The sequence below is a fragment of the Peromyscus californicus genome, unplaced genomic scaffold (assembly GCF_007827085.1).
Source record: "Peromyscus californicus insignis strain IS unplaced genomic scaffold, ASM782708v3 Scaffold_3__1_contigs__length_106647218, whole genome shotgun sequence".
Classification (NCBI taxonomy): Eukaryota; Metazoa; Chordata; class Mammalia; order Rodentia; family Cricetidae; genus Peromyscus; species Peromyscus californicus.
In genome coordinates, this window is record NW_026294551.1 from 17,224,340 (window position 1) to 17,242,279 (window position 17,940).

Genomic DNA, 17,940 nt, shown 5'->3' on the forward strand with positions numbered 1-17,940 from the left:
ACGGAAAGTGAGGCCCAATACTCGAGGTTGTCCTTTGATCTCCACACACGAGCCATGGCACATGTGTCTTACACACACACACACACACACACACACACACACACACACACACACGACTATGCATTACATACACACACACACATACATCATGAAATAATAATGATAACAAAAAGACAGGAGGGCAAGCGTAAAAGACGCTTTATGTCAGGGATGAATGTCCATCTGTGTGTTTGGTCCCCACTCCATCCCTAGGAGAGTGGAGGGCATGCCACAGAGCCAAAGCTTCATGAAGCAAACCTTTCAGGATAGATGCTTGGAAAGAAGGCTACCCACCCCATTCCTCTACGCTGCCTGCTTTTTGCAGCTCTGGTCTTCCTCGCTTGCTCTGCACTTTGGCCTGAATAAAATGACATAGTATAGTTCAGTAAAACCCACGACGTACTTGGCGCTTGTGTTTCCTGCCTTCTTGAGAAGGGTCTCTTTTGTTTGCTTGTTTCAGCCTGAGTACTATTTGTATAGAAACAGATTTGGCAGTGGTGGTGGTGGCGCACGCCTTTAATCCCAGCACTCGGGAGGCAGAGCCAGGTGGATCTCTGTGAGTTCCAGGAAAGGCTCAAAGCTACACAGAGAAACCCTGTCTCGAAAAACCAAAAAAAAGAAAAGAAAAGAAACAGATTTGATGCTCATGTGATATTCTTTCTCCCCACCCCCCACCCCTCCAACCCCCCCACCCCCGCCACAGTTCTGGAGATTAAACCCAGGACCTTGCACACACTAGGCAAGCTCTCTACTGCTGATCTCCATCGATATTTCCCATGTGGGATCTTGATGCTCTCTCAGCTTCTGAAGGGAAGGCTGAGCCTTATGCAGTCAGGGATTGAGGATCAGTCCACAACTTGCACTCTTGGCTAAACATGTACGACCTAGGTTTATCCAAAGTCCAAACAAACCTGATACTCCTTCTGGACAGAAGTCAAATTCTTTCCTTTGGTAACCATTTTTCAGAAATGAAAAAAAAAAAACAATATATTCTCTTAGAGTTCACATAATCACATCTAATCTTACATCAGAGGCATTAATTGCCATAATGAAAGGTTCTAAATACTCCAAATCTTCCAAAATAGATAAAGCAATAAAAGCTTCTGAGAAGCATTTTGGTGCTGGGGGATCTAAACCCTCTAATGAATTTGTCCCCTCTTTGGAAAACAGTATGACAGGCCAGCTACGATTCCAAAGGAGGAAAACTCTAAGAGCCCTCCTAAAGGGCATGCTTTGTCAAGAAATTAATTGTAGGGAGTCTGCCAATCTCTAACAGAGTCTACTTTATTCCACAGAAGAATTGGATCTGGAACATCTGATCTTTGACAACCCAGCCGGCATTACTAAATTTCATATCGTTCATGGCTGGCTGCAAGCTTCAAACAAGATCCACCCTCAACAGTAGAGGTGAGGTCATAATAAAAGGGGTCTCTGAAATGCAGCCTAAAAATTAGCCACAAAGATAATGTTTTAAAGACATAATAAGCCTTTGAAGACATTCTTTGAAGTTGTGGGTGATGTACCTTTGGGTGTCCTCAGACTTCAAGGAGAATGAAATGTACACATTGTTATTTATTAAGCAGCGCACTATTATTTATTAAGTGGCGCTGTTTTCCATGTGAGAGAAACCACAAGGCACAACGAAGCCCACTATAAGAGTTTAGAAGGGGAGGGAATAGACAGGGTGTACATAGGCCTATGGAATGATCGTGCAGGAAGAGAGGAGGGGGAACGGGTGGAACCCACTTTTATAGGTTGCCCCGCACAAGCACACATGGGCTTATGTAGCTACGTCACACATATACATAGATTATGTGATCACGCTGCTAGCAAATTACATGATCACATAGCACACAGATTACACAGGATGGAAGGCCCTGGGATGACTAAGCATCTTGCCTGGCTACTGGACAGTGCACACGCGATCATGTAGCTGGGGGAGTGGCTAGGAATTCTAACGCATGTGAAATGTAATCAATGGTGGTAGGTTCCATGTGTTAAGCAGTAACTGCTTTTGAGAAACTTTGCCTTCATTGTTTCATTCATCCTCACAGCGTGCTGTTGAGAAGGCTCTGATTATTCTCCTTCTAACTTTGGGGATCTGGAGGTCTGAAAAGAGATAAGAAGCTGTTTGTTATCACATAGCAAATGCCACTGCTGGAATTTAACCTAAGTCTTCTTGAAGCCATACTATGCTGCTAATAGAATAAATGGAAGAGGAATGGCCCCATGAGGCTGAGCAAGAGGGAACCTAACTGAAGTATGATGTTGTAAAGTCTCCAGAAGCTCTGAGGGGGATCACCCAGATCAGTCACTGATGGAGATGTCCCTGGACTGAAGGAAGGTCATTCTTCAAGGTCTCCTTGAGCTGCTGGGTAAATCCCTTAAGAACACACAATTCCCTTAAACCTCTTTCAATATGCACCAAGCCTTCTGATCTTTAATTCAGTCTCCTGGGGGATGCCTTTCCACAGGAGAGTGCCTTGCATGCCTAACAAGGGTCAGCCTACCAGCTTTATACTGGGGGGGGGGGGGCAATAAGTTGAGAGTAAAATTACTGAGAATCAATTCCTAAAATGATTGATTCTGAGGTAACAAAAATGGATCCCTGGGAGTAGGGAGACAGACGGCTCTGTCAATAAAGGCTAGCTTCATGCTTGTGGAGATCTGAGTTCCGATCTCCAGACTCCATATTGAAAAGGAGAGCACAGTGGTCCATGCTTGTCATCCCAATGATGGTTGAGATGGGAGAGGACTGGCGAAGCCCCGGAGCTTGCTGACCAGCCAGCCTTGCCTACTTGGCAAAGTTCTAGGCCGGTAAGAGACGTGGTCTCAAATAAAAGGTGATGGCCCCTGAGGAATGACACCTCAAGTTATTTTCTGACATAATGCACACTATTGTATATATATTCACACATGTGTATGTGTGTGCACATGCATACACACACATCTGTAGAGAGCACACATGAGGTCTTTATGCCCACAGATAAGCACTAAGGAAAGCAGGAATGTTAAACATGAAGGCTTGTCTCTTCAACAGAAGGGGTGGATACCTGTTTTTCTACCCAGAGGCTGGGAGAAGATGTGGTTAATAGTCTGATGTCTTAGTTGGGGTTTCTGTTACTGTGAAGAGACACCATGACCATGGCAAGTCTTATAAAGGAAAACATTTAACTGGGGCTGGCTTACAGTTTCAGTGGTCTAGTCCATTATCTTCATGGTGGGAGACATAGTGTGCAGGCAGACGTGGTGCTGGAGAGGTAGCTGGGAATTCTACATCTTGACCCACAACAACAGGAAGTGGTCTGGGACACTGGCTTGAGCATATATGAAACCTCAAAACCCACCCCCACAGTGACACACTTCCTCCAGCAAGGCCATACCTACTGAAATAAAGCCACACCTCCTAAGAGTGCCACTCCCTATGAGCTTATGGAGGCCAATTACATTCAAACTACCACACTTGGTGACCTGTGCTCTCTGTAGGGCCAGGCCACACCTGAATCCTCCAGACTATTACGTTTATTCTAGGATCTTCCTCTTTTATTTTGAGCATTGCTTCTCAGTCAATAGAATCCACCCATCTTTAGGGGAGATGTCACATACACTTTGTAGCTTGGTGACCTCTGAGACCACATCTGATCTTCTCCTAGGCACTTAAGCCATATAGAACCAATCTTTATGGAAGAGGTCACATATACTCTGCAAAAGTGTTTTGATGTAGTCACACCTGAAGCTTTGTTGTGCACCTGGGATTGAGATCATTGTCACCAGGAAACCTTTTCCCCAAACCTGTAGTGTACTTAAGTGCCTAGGAAGTAAACTTCCCCATGTCAGACTCCAGAAGTTGGAACCAACACCGGCTACGAGGTCGTGTTGACCCTGACTTCCTTCTTGTCTCCCTCAGACCATTACTCTGCCGCTCTTGGAGTTAGCAGGGACCCCACGCACAAAAGTTTCCTCATCCTATAAAACCCAGAAGCAAATCCTGAGTCTTCAATGACCTACTAAGCACTCTACTCATATGTTTGTGTATGTGTGTGGTGTATGTATGTGTGTGTGCATGCATGTGTGAGTGCCGGTATACATGCTCACAAATGTCACGGTCTGAGGTGGATCCCTGCATCTTCCTTGGTCACTCTATCACCTTATATTTCGAGACAGGATGTTTCACTGAACCAGGAGTTCAGAGATTGGCTAGACTGGCCGGCCAGTGAGTTCTGGGGATCTACTTGTCCCCACACCGTACCCCCAGCCTCCCACCTTCCAATCATGCTAGGTTACAGATGCATGTGACCACACCTAGCTTTGCACACGAGGGCTCCGAACTCAGGCCTCACATTTGCACAGAAGGCAGTTTACCACCTGAGCCGTCTCTCCATCCAGCCTCCTCTACCCTCTGAATGACATTAATATGTCTACTCTCAATGGGCGACGTTAACAGATTGCCACAAAGGCACCCTGTCTAATGAAACATGGCTACAGGGCAAATGCAGAATATCACAACAGCCTACAACATACTTAGTCATTATCTAGTTCTAAAAACTATTTGGGGACTGGTAAGATGTTCAGCTGACAAAGCCACCAAACTTGATGACCAAAGTTGGATCCCTGGGACCCAAGTTGTCCTCCAACCCTCATACACGCACCATGGCACCTGCTCCCCACCACACACAAAATAAAAAAATGTAAAAAAAAATTTTTTTAATTAATTCTATGAATTCTCAAGGAATTCTAAAAGTCTAACATGCCCACAGCCCCTTCTTGGGAAAGCATCTCCCTAAAGACATTTTTCTTTGCTTAGGTTTGTAATTAATTATTTTTATTTATCTGTATCTGTGTTTATGTTTATGTTATGTTTATGGGTGCCCTTACAGGCAGATGGTGTCAGATCCCCAGAACTGGAGTTAGAGGGAGTTGTGAGCTGCCTGATGAGAGTATTGGGAAGTGATATGGAGTCCTCTGGAAGAGCGGCAAGTGCTCTTAACCATTGAGCCATCTCTCCGGGCCTCTGTCTGCTTATTTTTTGAGACAGGGTCTCATTATGTAGCCCAGGCTGGCCAGGAGTCTCACAAGCTTCCTGCTTCCACCTCCAGAGTGTGGGGATCACAAGGGTGGTGCACTGCCACACCCAGGCTAGAGGGCTTTTTTTGTTTTTTAACAAACAGGCATAGTTCCTGCCAGGCTTGAATGAAGGCAGCTCCAGCACAGTGACCTCAGCTGATGAGAACAGGAACTCATTAGTCATGGGAGGCTCAAGGCAGAATGACCCTGTCTAAGCTGCTGCGGGGGAGGCCACTTGGCGCAAGCTCTGTGGCCTGTAGGAGCTCCTGATTGTATGCTGACAAGGACCTAATTAGTCAGTAGTCTGTGTGTGTGTGTGTGTGTGTGTGTGTGTGTGTGTGTGTGTGTCTGTGTGTGTGTGTGTGTGTGTGTGTGTGTGTGTGTGTCTGTGTGTGTCTGTGTGAGGGTTGGCTATTTCAACACCATTGAGTACCTGGACCAGGTGTTCATGGGAACCCTGAGTCTTAGAAGAACCACACCCCTCCCAATAGTTTACATTTTGCTCTGAATTAAATACTTTTATCTTGTTTTTAAATCATCAAAGGACCTGAAACATTACACTTGAAGTTGCCCTTAGCAGAACTCTTAAAGAATTTCTTGGGGCTCATTTTCCAACACAAGTCATCTCAACCCAGGCCTATTTAAGCCTTTTTCTTCTTTACTCATCATTTACCAGGGACGTCATGTAAAAAAATAATGGAGAATAGGGTGCTTCCTTCAGCGGAAGTTGTTTTTTCTTCCCCGCTTTCATGTTTCCTTTGGTAGCTACCACTTTGCTGTTCAGTGCTGGGAATGACCCGCTTTGTGATGGACATGTCAAGGTTAAGTTTACTCACCAAACGCTGATGTCAGAATTGCTTTGTAGCTTTTTTATGAGCTGACCTTGGGCGCTGTCACTTTCTTTCAAGGGCATAGTGCTTTCTGATCATGGAACTGAACTTTCAAAAACCACAACAGAAGGGACCAGGCACGTGGGCGCCTGTAACCCCAGCTTTGGAGAGGCCGAGGTGGAATGATCATGAATTTAGAGTTAGCCTGAGCTTTGCGGTGATCTCAACACACCCCGGAAAAGCACAAAATAACAACATAGAGTACTCGAAATATAGAAAAGTTTCAGACTGAGATAAGTGACTTCTCTAAACCTTGTTATTGTAACATTTTAAAGTACTAATAATCTATGCTACTTTGTGTTATAGTAGTAAACTATGCCCTGGAAAACAAAACTACCAATTGATAACTTGTCTTCTCTCATTTAAACCCTACAACAGTCTTTTGAAGCACAAAGTACTTTTTTTCTATAACTCTTAAAACAGAAAATCAAAGATCCACATCTAATATGTGCCAATATGTTTTTTCTTGCTGGTGGGCAACATTAAGTTGTTGGGGATGGGCGTCTTGTTCTGAGCTCTGGTCTGTCCCTTGTCAGGTGTCCTTGGCTGTGTCGTTTCTCTTCAACGATCTCACTCAGTCTTGGTATCTTTCCCTGTTAATCAGTAATAATAGTTATCACTAATTACCTTACCATCTTTGAGGTAAGTCCTCAAGCTCCCTAACTATCATTTTATTGCTACAGATTCAACCCCCCACCCTGCCCCACCCCCCCCCACCCCCCCCCACCCCCCCCCCCACACACACACACGGTGAGAAGGTTTCACTAGTCTCAGGCCTCCATTTCCTCTAAGTACTGGCATTTCGGGCATGTGCCATCACACCCACTTTATGTGGTGCTAGGGATAAAACCCAGAACCTAGTACATGCCAGGCAAGCACTGAGCTACGTCTCTAGAAAGTGTCTCAAACTTGGCATCCTTAATCATATATATCCCTTTGAAAGGCCAAGACCACAGAGTAGTTCCATGCTACATCCTTAGAGTTAATGGTTTAGTAGAGAATATTTGATAGGCAGCTGAGAAGAAGAATAGAATGTGGTATTGCCAGATGGCTCAGCAGGTAAAGTACCTGCCACCACACCTGACAACCTGAGTTTGGTCACCGGGACCCACAGGGTAGGAGAGAACAGACTCCCGCAAACTGTCCTCTGACCTCCACGTGCACGTATTTTGTATGGCAAACCCAATAAAAATACAATGCAGTAAAAATATTTAAAAAAAAATAGAATATGGGTGGAAAAGGCAGAGTACTGAAGGTCAGATGAGAAAGAGCCCCAAACAAAGATTCCCCCAAAGCATATTTTGTCTAGATGCCGTGCTGCTCAAGATATCTCAGAAATTGGTGAAGATGAGTGGGATTCAGCGTGTAATAGAGCCCCACTGGCGAGGGATGACTCAAGGGCAAACAAACAAACAAACAAACAACAACAAAACCAAGAAAGCAAGTCCTGGGGAACAATAGGGACAGTCACAGTCGAGAGTCTGGGGCTCACTTCTCAGACTGTGAGGAGTCTCTGTGAGCATGTTGTTGGTGACTGAAGACATTTGGACCTATGCTGCTTATGTGCGGGGGAAGAGGTTGGGCGAGGGAGTGGCTGACGGGCTCAGAGTGTGGTTGCAAGGTACATACCTTAATCCAGCTCAGAGACCATGGAGGGTGGCGATAATAGAAAGCTAGGGTGCCATACTGCCAAGGAATAGCCACCTGAATGTGGGGGCTACATAGGAGACACCTGGACCCCCCCCCCCCCAGACATATGGAGACTCTGGGACACTGGTGAAAGTTCCAAGAATTTCTATTGTCTATCTTTTTTGCTCTTCTCCACCCAGGCTAAAACGCCTTTAAGTGACATCAGTCAGCAAGTTACTGAGTACTAAATATACCAAAAAAACAACAAAAACAAAACAAACAAACAAACAAAAAACCCGGAAGAGCCAAGGTTGTCTATCAGAATCTCACAGAGAAATAAACCCAGCCCAGGGACAATGAAGTGAGCCAAGGACCTGGTGAGCACTGGCCTAACCCTCCCAAGCACCTCCTTCGTGGAGAAGCCGGTAATGACCACTGCTAAGAGGTGGGCTTCAGGTCTCCCTTCTGAAGCGGATCGGTACCTCCCTTAACCGTAGGATTGGTACATTTTACTTGAAGATCCCTGTACAGCAACCATCTCAAGAAGGGCAGTATCTTTTCTTCTTTCCATGTACTGCCTTTAATATTTTATTCAACTGAATTTTTTTCCTCTCCCATTCTCTAATCTCCTTATAAGAAACAGCACTGCCTCTGGGCGTGAACACGGACAAAATCAGCGTGCCGCTTCCAAGACAGCCGCCATCACGGCTTTCCTTTCCCAACTGCATCCCTTCTCGTTCCCACGGCAACCAGCGGGGCCGCCCACGTGTGGACTCAGGACCCCCGGGGGCAGCAGTCCTGCCCCACCCCCACGATCCACGCTCGCGGCTAGCGGCCCAGGCTCCGCGCGAGGAAGGAGGCCCGGTTGCCAAGGGAACGGGAAGACGCCAGGTAGCCGCCCCCACCGTCTCCGCCCCGAGAAAGGCCGGCGGCAACGGCGGGCAGCTGCCTCCGGGAGGAGAAGGAAGAGGGGCCGCAAGAGGGAGGGAAGACGTGTGGCGTGGGGGAGGAAGAGGAGCCCAGGACCGGCCCCACGCACGATTGATGGGCGGCTCCTCTGCTGTGGGCCTGCCCACCCGCTCCACCCCGCGGCCCCTTTAGCCTCTGACAAGGGGGCAAAAAAGTGCTGATCCCCAAGGTAACGGAAGACGCCCCAGCCTTCCCAGAACTGAGGATCGACTTTCCCTTTTAAACTTAAAAGATTCTAGAGGGGAATCAGGCCTGGAGCTTGGTGGCCGCCCTTCTCTTCCTCTGGCTGACCCCAGCCAGCTCCAGTTAGTTTCTGCCTCAAAGGGAGAGATTGAAGGGTCTGGTCATGTTTTGCACATTGGCTGCCCCTCACACAGCTGTATACCTTCTCTGTTTATGCCATTGGTCTCCAAGTCCAGGAAACGGCTTTTGAGTGTGAAAAGATGGTATTATTAATGCTAGAACCCAATGGCTTGTCATATTTGGGTGCCCCTTCTCACTTTTCCAGTTACAGTCTCTCCTCTGGGCTTAATGGTCAGTATTTGTTAGTTAGCTCTCTCCGGCCCTCGACCTGCATTTCCCAAATTAAATTGGAAGAGTCAGTCCCCCCACCCAAGTCCTCAGCCTCTGAAGTATAAAATGGGCCTAGTCACTAAACTTATACTCAACACAAGTTTATAAAGTGAGATTTTTAAAAATCTCTATAAGTTTTTTTCCCCCACAAGCTAAAATGGAAACAAATCCTGTAATCCTTGTCATTACAAATTAATTCATTGTGGAAAGGGTTGAATTAAAGTTTTCTCAAATCCTTCTTCCAAGCACCCAATCTTGGGAAAGGAGGAATTTATAAACCTGATTGCCAGGCAGTAACACAGCTACTTAAAATTTTGTTTCAAATGAAGCGTCATTCTAAAGAGGTTAAATTTACATTTTGCTTATTTGCCAAAACCAAGACAGTATCGCTTTAGTGATATTTCACAGAGAGAGCAGAGCGAGAAAATGGTAAGATAGCTTAAGGCACTCCTTTCAGATCAGGGTTTTTTTTTTGGGGGGGGGTACAATTATAGACACAGAAAAGGAGACAGCATGTACACATGAATGTAATATGCATTTATATATACACATGTGTGATCTTTTTAGAGAATGGGAAGAAATGTATTCTGCCATCAAGTCCTGTTCTTCTTAGGGTACCTCACTCTGAATTCCCTGGAAATTTACCTCAAGAGGAATTCATGTCGTAGAGTTCTTAGAATATTCCTCATTGAAATTTCACAGATGTATAGAATTCTGAGGCCTGGCAGAACCCCTCACTTCCTCTCTTCCTCTCACACATCCCCTCATCCCTGGCCCTTTCCCTCTGCTTAACATGACTTCCTACACTGATTTCTAAAACACAAACTTGGGGCCAGTGCTTTCTCACCCAAGGCTTACAACAGAAGCATGCATGACCATGTGTGAATTTCAGACCGGGAAGCGGTTCAAAGGTGAGAACAGAAGACAGTACAGGTTGCTATTTTAGAATCATGCCTTGCCCACGTTTTATTATCCACCCCCACGAAGCACTCTGTCAACTGCCTATATCTGCTGGGGGCGGGGGGGGGGGGGGGGGGGGGGGGGAACAGCCTTGGCTTCAAATGGCCATCTGGTCGAGTAGGCTCACGAAATGGAACTCTGAGAATCAAGCATTAGCTCTTGTGGATTTATTTCCCGTACAGTTATTTCTATTTCTTGTTCATTCTGGTCAGCTCCTCAAACTTGCAGCACAGTCTAAAATTCAAGTTGATGTGGAGAATATTTCTCTAACCCGAGATAATTGACTGTCTCCTTGCTCTGTCTCTAATAGGACAGACACCAAGAAAGCAGATTGTTTCATCTCATAAGGTTTTGATATATTTAAATAAGAAAGTCCAGGTGGCACTTCAGTGCTTCAAATATTTATTTTACAGTGAAATGTAATGGAGAGCTTCTGGTGGGTGGGGAGAGTCTCTTGTGGGCACAGTCCTTTGTTGTGTAGACGATTATGAAGTCAGAGGTATCTAGCAAGTCTTACAGTGGTGTTGGTTCCTACCTCTTCAGGCCAGGTTATTTCAGGCCTCCTGACTAAGAACCTTCCTTAATTATATCACCCCAAAGCCATGCTAGATTCACTGGCTTTCTGTATTAACTTTGCACCTACAATGTTTCATCCCACTGGACTATGGGCTGTGCCCTTTTGCGGCCATTAACATAGTCTGGTTATGAATCCTGGTGTTCTCTGCCCGATTAATATTCAGCCAGGCTTCTCTTCCCAACAGGAGCAGCAGGGGTCCATCTTTCTGTTTTTAACCCCACCGTTTTCTGAAAAAGGGGGAACAGACGTCATTCTATGCAGGTACAAATTTATATGAAAAGTTACAAGTGGTATTTTTAAATATAGTCCATAAATGTCTGAAATGATCACACACACACACACAATCTTTATGCTGACTTGCCTCAGGTATTCGTTATAGTCATAGAAAACTAACACAGTTGCTGAGAAATACAGGAAGAAAAAACAGGTAATGAGGGTAAAGCCATATCCCTGCGGAAGTGCATGATGGGAAAGTGCTCACCCAACCATCCTGGGCCAAATGATAGCAAGTCCAAACTGTCCCGAAGCATTCAAGAGAACAAGGTGTGGTGTGTGAGGTGGGGGAAGGGCTCCATAGATCTGGATCAAGTTGGTCTTACAGGACACAGGTTGATGTGGAACTCGATTCTTATCACAGGGAGAATTATTGGGTAGTTTTAAGAGGGGAGAAGCATGATCCTATTTAGGTGTTTTACAAACTATAGAACTACATATTGTAGCTTCAGACCCTAACTCTCCAAAGACCCTCTGTCTATCTTGAGAGAAAACAGTCCCCCCAGGGACCAGGAAGCTCTCCATGCTGCTCAATGGTAGATGATAAACCTTGCAAGATTTAATAATTCCTAGACCAGACGCTGGGTCACCTTGAGTCAGGGACAAGCTGACTGTCGATATCTACACAAACTGATAGGCGGAGGAGAGAAGGAAAGCCACGGAGCGCACACACCTGAGGGTTGGGTTGGCGACTGTCCCCCTGCTCTTTGAGGAGTTGAGAGCACACTGTGGTCATTAAGAATGTATGCGGCAATCTATGAAAGAGCTTCGGTGACCGAGGAGCTGGAACCAACTGTAGGGGCTTCGATGATCTGCTGATGAAGTCTGGCAGTCTCAGTACGAACAGTGCCATTTGATAACTTTGTGAGCTATAATATTGTGGTCATAAATTAGACCACACCAACCAAAGCCTAATTTCTTGAAGTCAAGACACGTCTTTACCACCTGTTTACAACTAGTTAAAAGGAACTTCAGCCTTGTTGATGCAGCAACTGCCCTTGCTAGGGGTATTAACAGCCTCCTCTTGGAAAACGTCTCTTCAGCAGCTGTGGAACAGCACCCACTGGGCGTTCCTCCTGCCTCTGGGGTCCTTTCCTGAGCTCCTCTTCAACTGCCTCTTCCTTACATTTTATTTGTTGATGATTTTGTCCCACGTCCATTTTCTCTGTTCAGTACCCATTCTGCTTCAGCTTCAGTTGTTACCAGTATGCCAGCAGTGGCCAAATCTTTTCCTGTCCAGTCAGCTCAGAGCCTTGCATCTCTAGCTCCCGGCTTGACCTCTCCATTTGCAGTACTGTAGACACTGCAAACTTCGCATTCTTTTCTCACAAAGCTGCCCTTCCTGATTCCAGGCAGGCAAAGGGTTAGATGGGAGGTGTAATGGCTGGTTTTGTGTGTCAACTTGATACAAGCAGACAGGAAAGCGCCTCAGTTGAGGAAATGCCTCCATGAGACCCAGCTGTAAGAGCCATTGAGTGTTAAGAGCTCTATGGGATGTTCTGTGGGAGCTTGGAAGATAAGAATGTTGAGAGCAGTGCAGAGGATGGAGGCCTGGCTTGTGAAGTTTCAGAGGGAAGATAAAGACTCTGTGGGGGGCCATTTGTTACTAAGATTCTGTGGTTCTGGTTAGCTGGGACTGAAGAATCAGCTGTGATAAACAAGATACCAGAACTACCAAAGTGAAACTTTGCTTTACTGGGATACTTGATGCTGGTTGGCTAGAGCTAAGAAATCAGTGGTGATTAAGAAGAGACCAGCAGCCTGGTTATGGTGGCACATGCCTTTAATCCCAGCACTTGGGAGGTAGTGGATCTCTAAGTTCGAAGCCAGCCTAAAACAGAGAGAGAGAGAGAGAGAGAGAGAGAGAGAGAGAGAGAGAGAGAGAGAGAGAGAGAGAGAGAGAGACTAGCATGACTGGGAAAACTTCTGGAAAGTGTTTCCTGAGAGCACAGAGAAGCTGTATTCCAGAGGTGGTCAAGGTTGTACTTTGTGCTGGCAGCTGGACTTGGTAATGTGTAAGAGTCACCCAGGTGGTACTGGTTTTGAAGGTATGAAGGGAGAGCAGCTGAGGCTTGGCACTGAAGAGGCCAGGAGAGGCCATTGGTGAAGGTGCAGCCTCAGTTGAAGGCCCAGGACCGAAGGGGTCATGCAAAGAAGCTGAGGCTGGGCACCGTGAAGAGAGTCTAGGAGAGGCTATTGGTGAAAGCGCAGCCCGGTTGCTGCAGAAGACCCCAGCATTTCGGAGATGCCAGTGCCATGGGATGACCACCAGGAGCAGCAGCAGCAGTGGAGTGGAGCCGGCTGGAGCCCAGAAGACAGCTGTGTGTGCTGCAGAGGGCGGAGCTGGAGAAGTGACCCAAGCCCAAGTCTAGATCATGAGTAGAACCCAGACATTGGACGTTTGGGATTTTGGTTTGCTTTGAATTGTTTGTGACTGTGCCCTGATTTTTTTCCCTCTGAAGTAAAAGGGTTTTTTTGTTTGTTTGTTTTTTCGAGACAAGGTTTCTCTGTGTAGCTTTGCGACTTTCCTGGAACTCACTCTGTAGCCCAGGCTGGCCTCGAACTCATAGAGATCCGCCTGCCTCTGCCTCCCTAGAGCTGGGATTAAAGGCATGTGCCACCACCGCCCAGCTGAAGTAAAAGTATTTTATTGGAGCCCACAATCGAGAGACTTTGAATTTGGAAAGACTTTGGATTCTAACGAGATTGGTTATTTTAAAGGGACTGAAATTTAATGTATTTGAATTTTGTAAAAAGACTGTGAGACTTTTAAAGTTCTCTATGTTTCTAATGTAAGATCTTGGGGATGAATAAAAAAGGAAGGGTTGTAGCTTAATAGTGATGTGTTTGTGTGTCAAGTTGATAAGGGGTCAGTTGTACTGGCTGGTTTGTGTGTCAACACAAGCAGAGATCCAGCTGGAGGGCATTTTCTCAATTAGTGATCAATGGGGGAGGGCCCAGCCCATGGTGAGTGGTGCCATCCCTGGGCTGGTGGTCCTGGGCTCTATAAGAAAGCAGGCTGAGCAAGCCATGAGGAGCAAGCCAGTAAGCAGCACCCCTCCGTGGCCTCTGCAAGAGCTCCTGCTTCCAGGATCCTGCCTTGCTTGCGTTCCTGTCCTGACTTCCTTTGGTGAGGAACAGCAATGTGGAAGTGTGAACTGAATAAACCCTTTCCTCCCCAACTTGCTTTATGGCCACGGTGTCTTGTCAGACCAATAGAAACCTTAACTAAGGGAGGAGATAACTGAGAAAACCCTCAGTCATGTCTTAGCTGTGTGTCTCCGGATGGTCAGAATGCCTCCTTTTTCAGTAAACACTCTTGAGGCTGCAGCTTGGCTCTTTTTCTGGATCAGAAACTCTGGGGTCTGCCTTGCAGCATTTTGCTGTGAAGATGCAATGAGTTAATATAGGCGGATGCTCAGAGTGGCACCTGGCACTCCACAGGTTGGTCCATGGGAGCTCTGACCCTCCCCCACTCCCACTGTCCTCTTCTTCCTCCTCACACATTTGCTACCTCAGCCTTGTTACTACCTCATCTCATGTCCCAGCAGTGGTCACAACTCGATGTTTTACCCCACCCTATCCTTCATACTACAACTTCAGGAGCCTTTTAAATAAAACACAAATGTGCAGGGTTGGGAGACGGCTCAGTCAGTGAAACGTTGCTGGAGGAAGCATTAGGACTTGAATTCAGGACCAACCCTCTCCTCGCCATCCCCATCACCTGTCTAAAAACCTGGGCAAGCAGAGATGGGAGGATCCCTGAGACTTTCTGGTTAGTTATTCTTGTAAAATCAGTGAGCTCTAGGCTCAGTAAGAGATCCTGTCTGGACAAAATAAAATAGAGTGACTGAGGAGAAATGACAACTGATGTCAGACTCTGGCTTGCACGCACACATGCACACACGCACGCACGCACATGCACCATGCACCATTTATTCCCTGGGTTAGAACCTATCAGTAGGTCCATGTGACTTCTCATTATCACCTGCAGGGTCCCATATGAGCTGATCCCTGCCAGCCCCCCATCATTCTGGTGCTGGTCCCCACCATCTGCCCCAGATGCCCTGCCCTCACTCCGTTCCTCACTCTCCTTCGAGCCCTGAGGCACCTGCTGGCCTCTCCCAACTCTTGCCTGACTCGTGATTTATCAAACCCAGTATTGTGGGCTGACTCCTTCCAGTCAGACTCTGCTCTTCTGCAACACCATTCTTTCAAAGAGGCCACACCCGGCTCTGTACTGGCAGAGTCGAATTGTCTAGTGTTGGTTTTCCACCCTAGACTGTCGGCAACACAAAGGCGGGACCTTGTCTGCCTGACTGGCTGCTGTAGCAAGCAGCTGGCAGTGTCTGGGTTGGATTAGGGACAACGGTCACATAGGAGAATTTAAGCAACCCAGGACTTCAAAGTTTGGTCACTACAGATCTGTCAGGGTTCTTGTTTCCATCTCTGCCATGTGGTAGAGCTGCTACCCAGTCAGGTGTCTCTGTCAAGCCAACTCCCTGAGAGTAACCAGGGATCACTGAAGTCCTCCGATGAATGTGACAGTGTTATTTATGGGTGGGACAGAAAAGGCTATCAGGACTTGGACACAAATACAAAAATGGAACGTCTGTACCTTCCAAACAGTGGGGCAATAGATTAATAAAAGAATACATGCACTCATACTCAAAGAAATCCAAATATGGTGACTCACAAAAGCATTTGTCACAGTACGCTTATTTCTCTCTTCTGTAGATCGGAAACTAAGAACCATGTTGCATGAAGCAAGGGACAGGCAGAAGTTCGTCAATGATGTTCAGTATCTGCGGGACATGCAACATAAGGTGGACTCTGAATATCAGGTAATTGCGGCAAGCAAGCCTTGTCTTTGGGGGGGGTAACAGAATTTCAAGGCAGCATCGGTGTAAGCCCACCCCCAACCTGTCACTCACTAACTGACTACAAAAAGCCACTCATCTTTCTAGCCTGTAAAATGGTTAGTACCAACTTCGTAATACTGTGAAATGAGCATTTTATCCCAGTGGTGGGTCCCAGTTTTCGTGTTTTGCCTCATGCTATCCTCCATGCTACAATGTCAGGGGCCTTTTAAAAACCCAAATGTAGGGGCTGGGAGATGGCTCAGGCCGTGAAATGTTGCTGAATAAACATGAGGACTTGAGAACATATTTAGTGCAGGAGCTGGGGCTGGGGCTCAGTGGACAAGAGCATTTGTGGCATTAACATAAGGACCTGAGTTCAAAGCTCCTGCAACCACACTATAAGTTAAGCATGGCCATGTGCATCTATAACCCCAGTGCTCTTCAGGGCAGAGAAGGGATCACTGGGGTCTGCTAGCCACCAGCCTAGCTCCAGATTGAGAGACCCTGTCTCAAAGGAGTAAGGTAAAGAGTGGTACAGCAGGACACCCAACATCTTCCACTGGCCCCCACACATGTGTCTGTGCACACATACACCACACACACACACACACACACACACACACACACACACACACACACTCACATCCATGCATCCAACAAATATTTAATGCAGTGTTTGGCCCACAACCCTTGACAATAAGTGATATTAGAGTTCATATTTTGCTAACTGAGAAGCAAAAAGGCCTCAAGGGGTTAACTGACTTGCCCTACCATTTACAAAACAGCATGCCCTTGTGTTGTCCTGGGTGCCGGAAGAAAGGTGATGAGCACACCCTACCAGCAAACTTCTGGTCTCCGTGGCTACAGTGTTTGCATGCGAAAACAAAACTGATGGGGGGCCTGAAGGGTCATGATGCAATTACCTGGGGCTGGCAAGGGACGGACTTGCTGGACTCCTGTGGGATTCTTAGAGCATTTAGGAGATGTCACTCAGCTCCCCGCTGTGAGAAGCAGCCCTTACCAATCAAAGAGACACATCCTCAGCCTCCATGGAGCTTGGAAAGCAGTCCCTCCCTAAGGAAAACACAGCTCAGCTATCAGGTTTTTCTGCTCCTTAGCAATTTCAGATAGAACTGAGCCTTCTGGATCACCAAGGAAACCAGACCCGGCTCAGTAGCCTGACTTCACCTGAACAGTGGCACTCTGCTCTGGGGTTGGAAAGAATCGGCAGTTTCCACACCCAAGAGGACTACAAAAGGGGGGATTTCCAGAAATTGAGTTAAGAATGTCAACACACGGACGGGTTTCTCAGGGAATCATCCGTTTTTCACAAAGATGCCTCTACTACCTGACTGGCATGTAGAAATACTTGTTTAATACTGTGTCTACAATGAATGTATGAGGCAATTGTCTTGTTGTCACTGGTCCCAGGTGAAGAAAATCATACAACCATGTGTTCTGGATCCATTGCAGCTTTATTTTCTAAGATCACTTAGGCTTTCAACATTGCCAGTTGTGTTGGATTTAGTTTGCTTTGGTTTGGTCATTCAACCAATATTTAATCCATGCCGTGCCCACTTCGAACAAGGTCCTTTTCTTCCAGCATTCTTTTTGTTTGTTTGTTTAGTTTTTTTGTTTTTTTCGAGAGACAGTGTTTCTCTGTGTAGCTTTGTGCCTTTCCTGGAACTCACTCTGTAGCCCAGGCTGACCTTGAACTCACAGAGATCCACCTTTCTCTGCCTCCCAAGTGCTGGGATTAAAGGCGTGCGCCACCACTGCCCGGCCTCTTCCAGCATTCTTATTCTAGGTTTAGGAAATAGAAAATGTGCACACAGTGTAAGTTTTTTTAGTTACTTCTGCAGTGTGCTCTAGAATGTCCCCTCATAAGCCCCTGTGTTAGAGGCTTGGCTCCCTACTTGGCACTATGTGAAGAGGGAAACTTTAAGGGGCAGGACCTAAGGAAAGATCTTAGAGTTGTGGAGGTGTGCTGCGGAAGGGAGCCATGGGAATCCAGCCCCTTCCTCCCTTTCACTTCTTGGCCTCTCTGAGGTGAGTGGATGCTGCTGCCATGATGATAGCCCAAAGCAACAGGCCCATTTCATCA

General features: G+C 46.6%; 1 protein-coding gene across 2 annotated transcripts in view; it reads left to right on the forward strand.

The window, feature by feature from the left end:
- Positions 1 to 1,261: 1,261 nt before the first annotated feature.
- Positions 1,262 to 17,940, forward strand: part of Marchf10 (membrane associated ring-CH-type finger 10) — a 106,304-nt gene continuing 89,625 nt past the window's right edge. Inside the window, exons 1-3 of one of the 2 annotated variants that reach the window (XM_052757881.1) lie at positions 1,262 to 1,446; positions 10,886 to 10,962; positions 15,712 to 15,818. In XM_052757881.1, coding sequence (XP_052613841.1) covers positions 15,729 to 15,818 — 90 coding nt within the window. In that variant the 5' untranslated portion in view covers positions 1,262 to 1,446; positions 10,886 to 10,962; positions 15,712 to 15,728. The remainder of the gene's footprint in view (positions 1,447 to 10,885; positions 10,963 to 15,711; positions 15,819 to 17,940) is intronic. The other variant, XM_052757882.1, reaches the window with a different exon arrangement.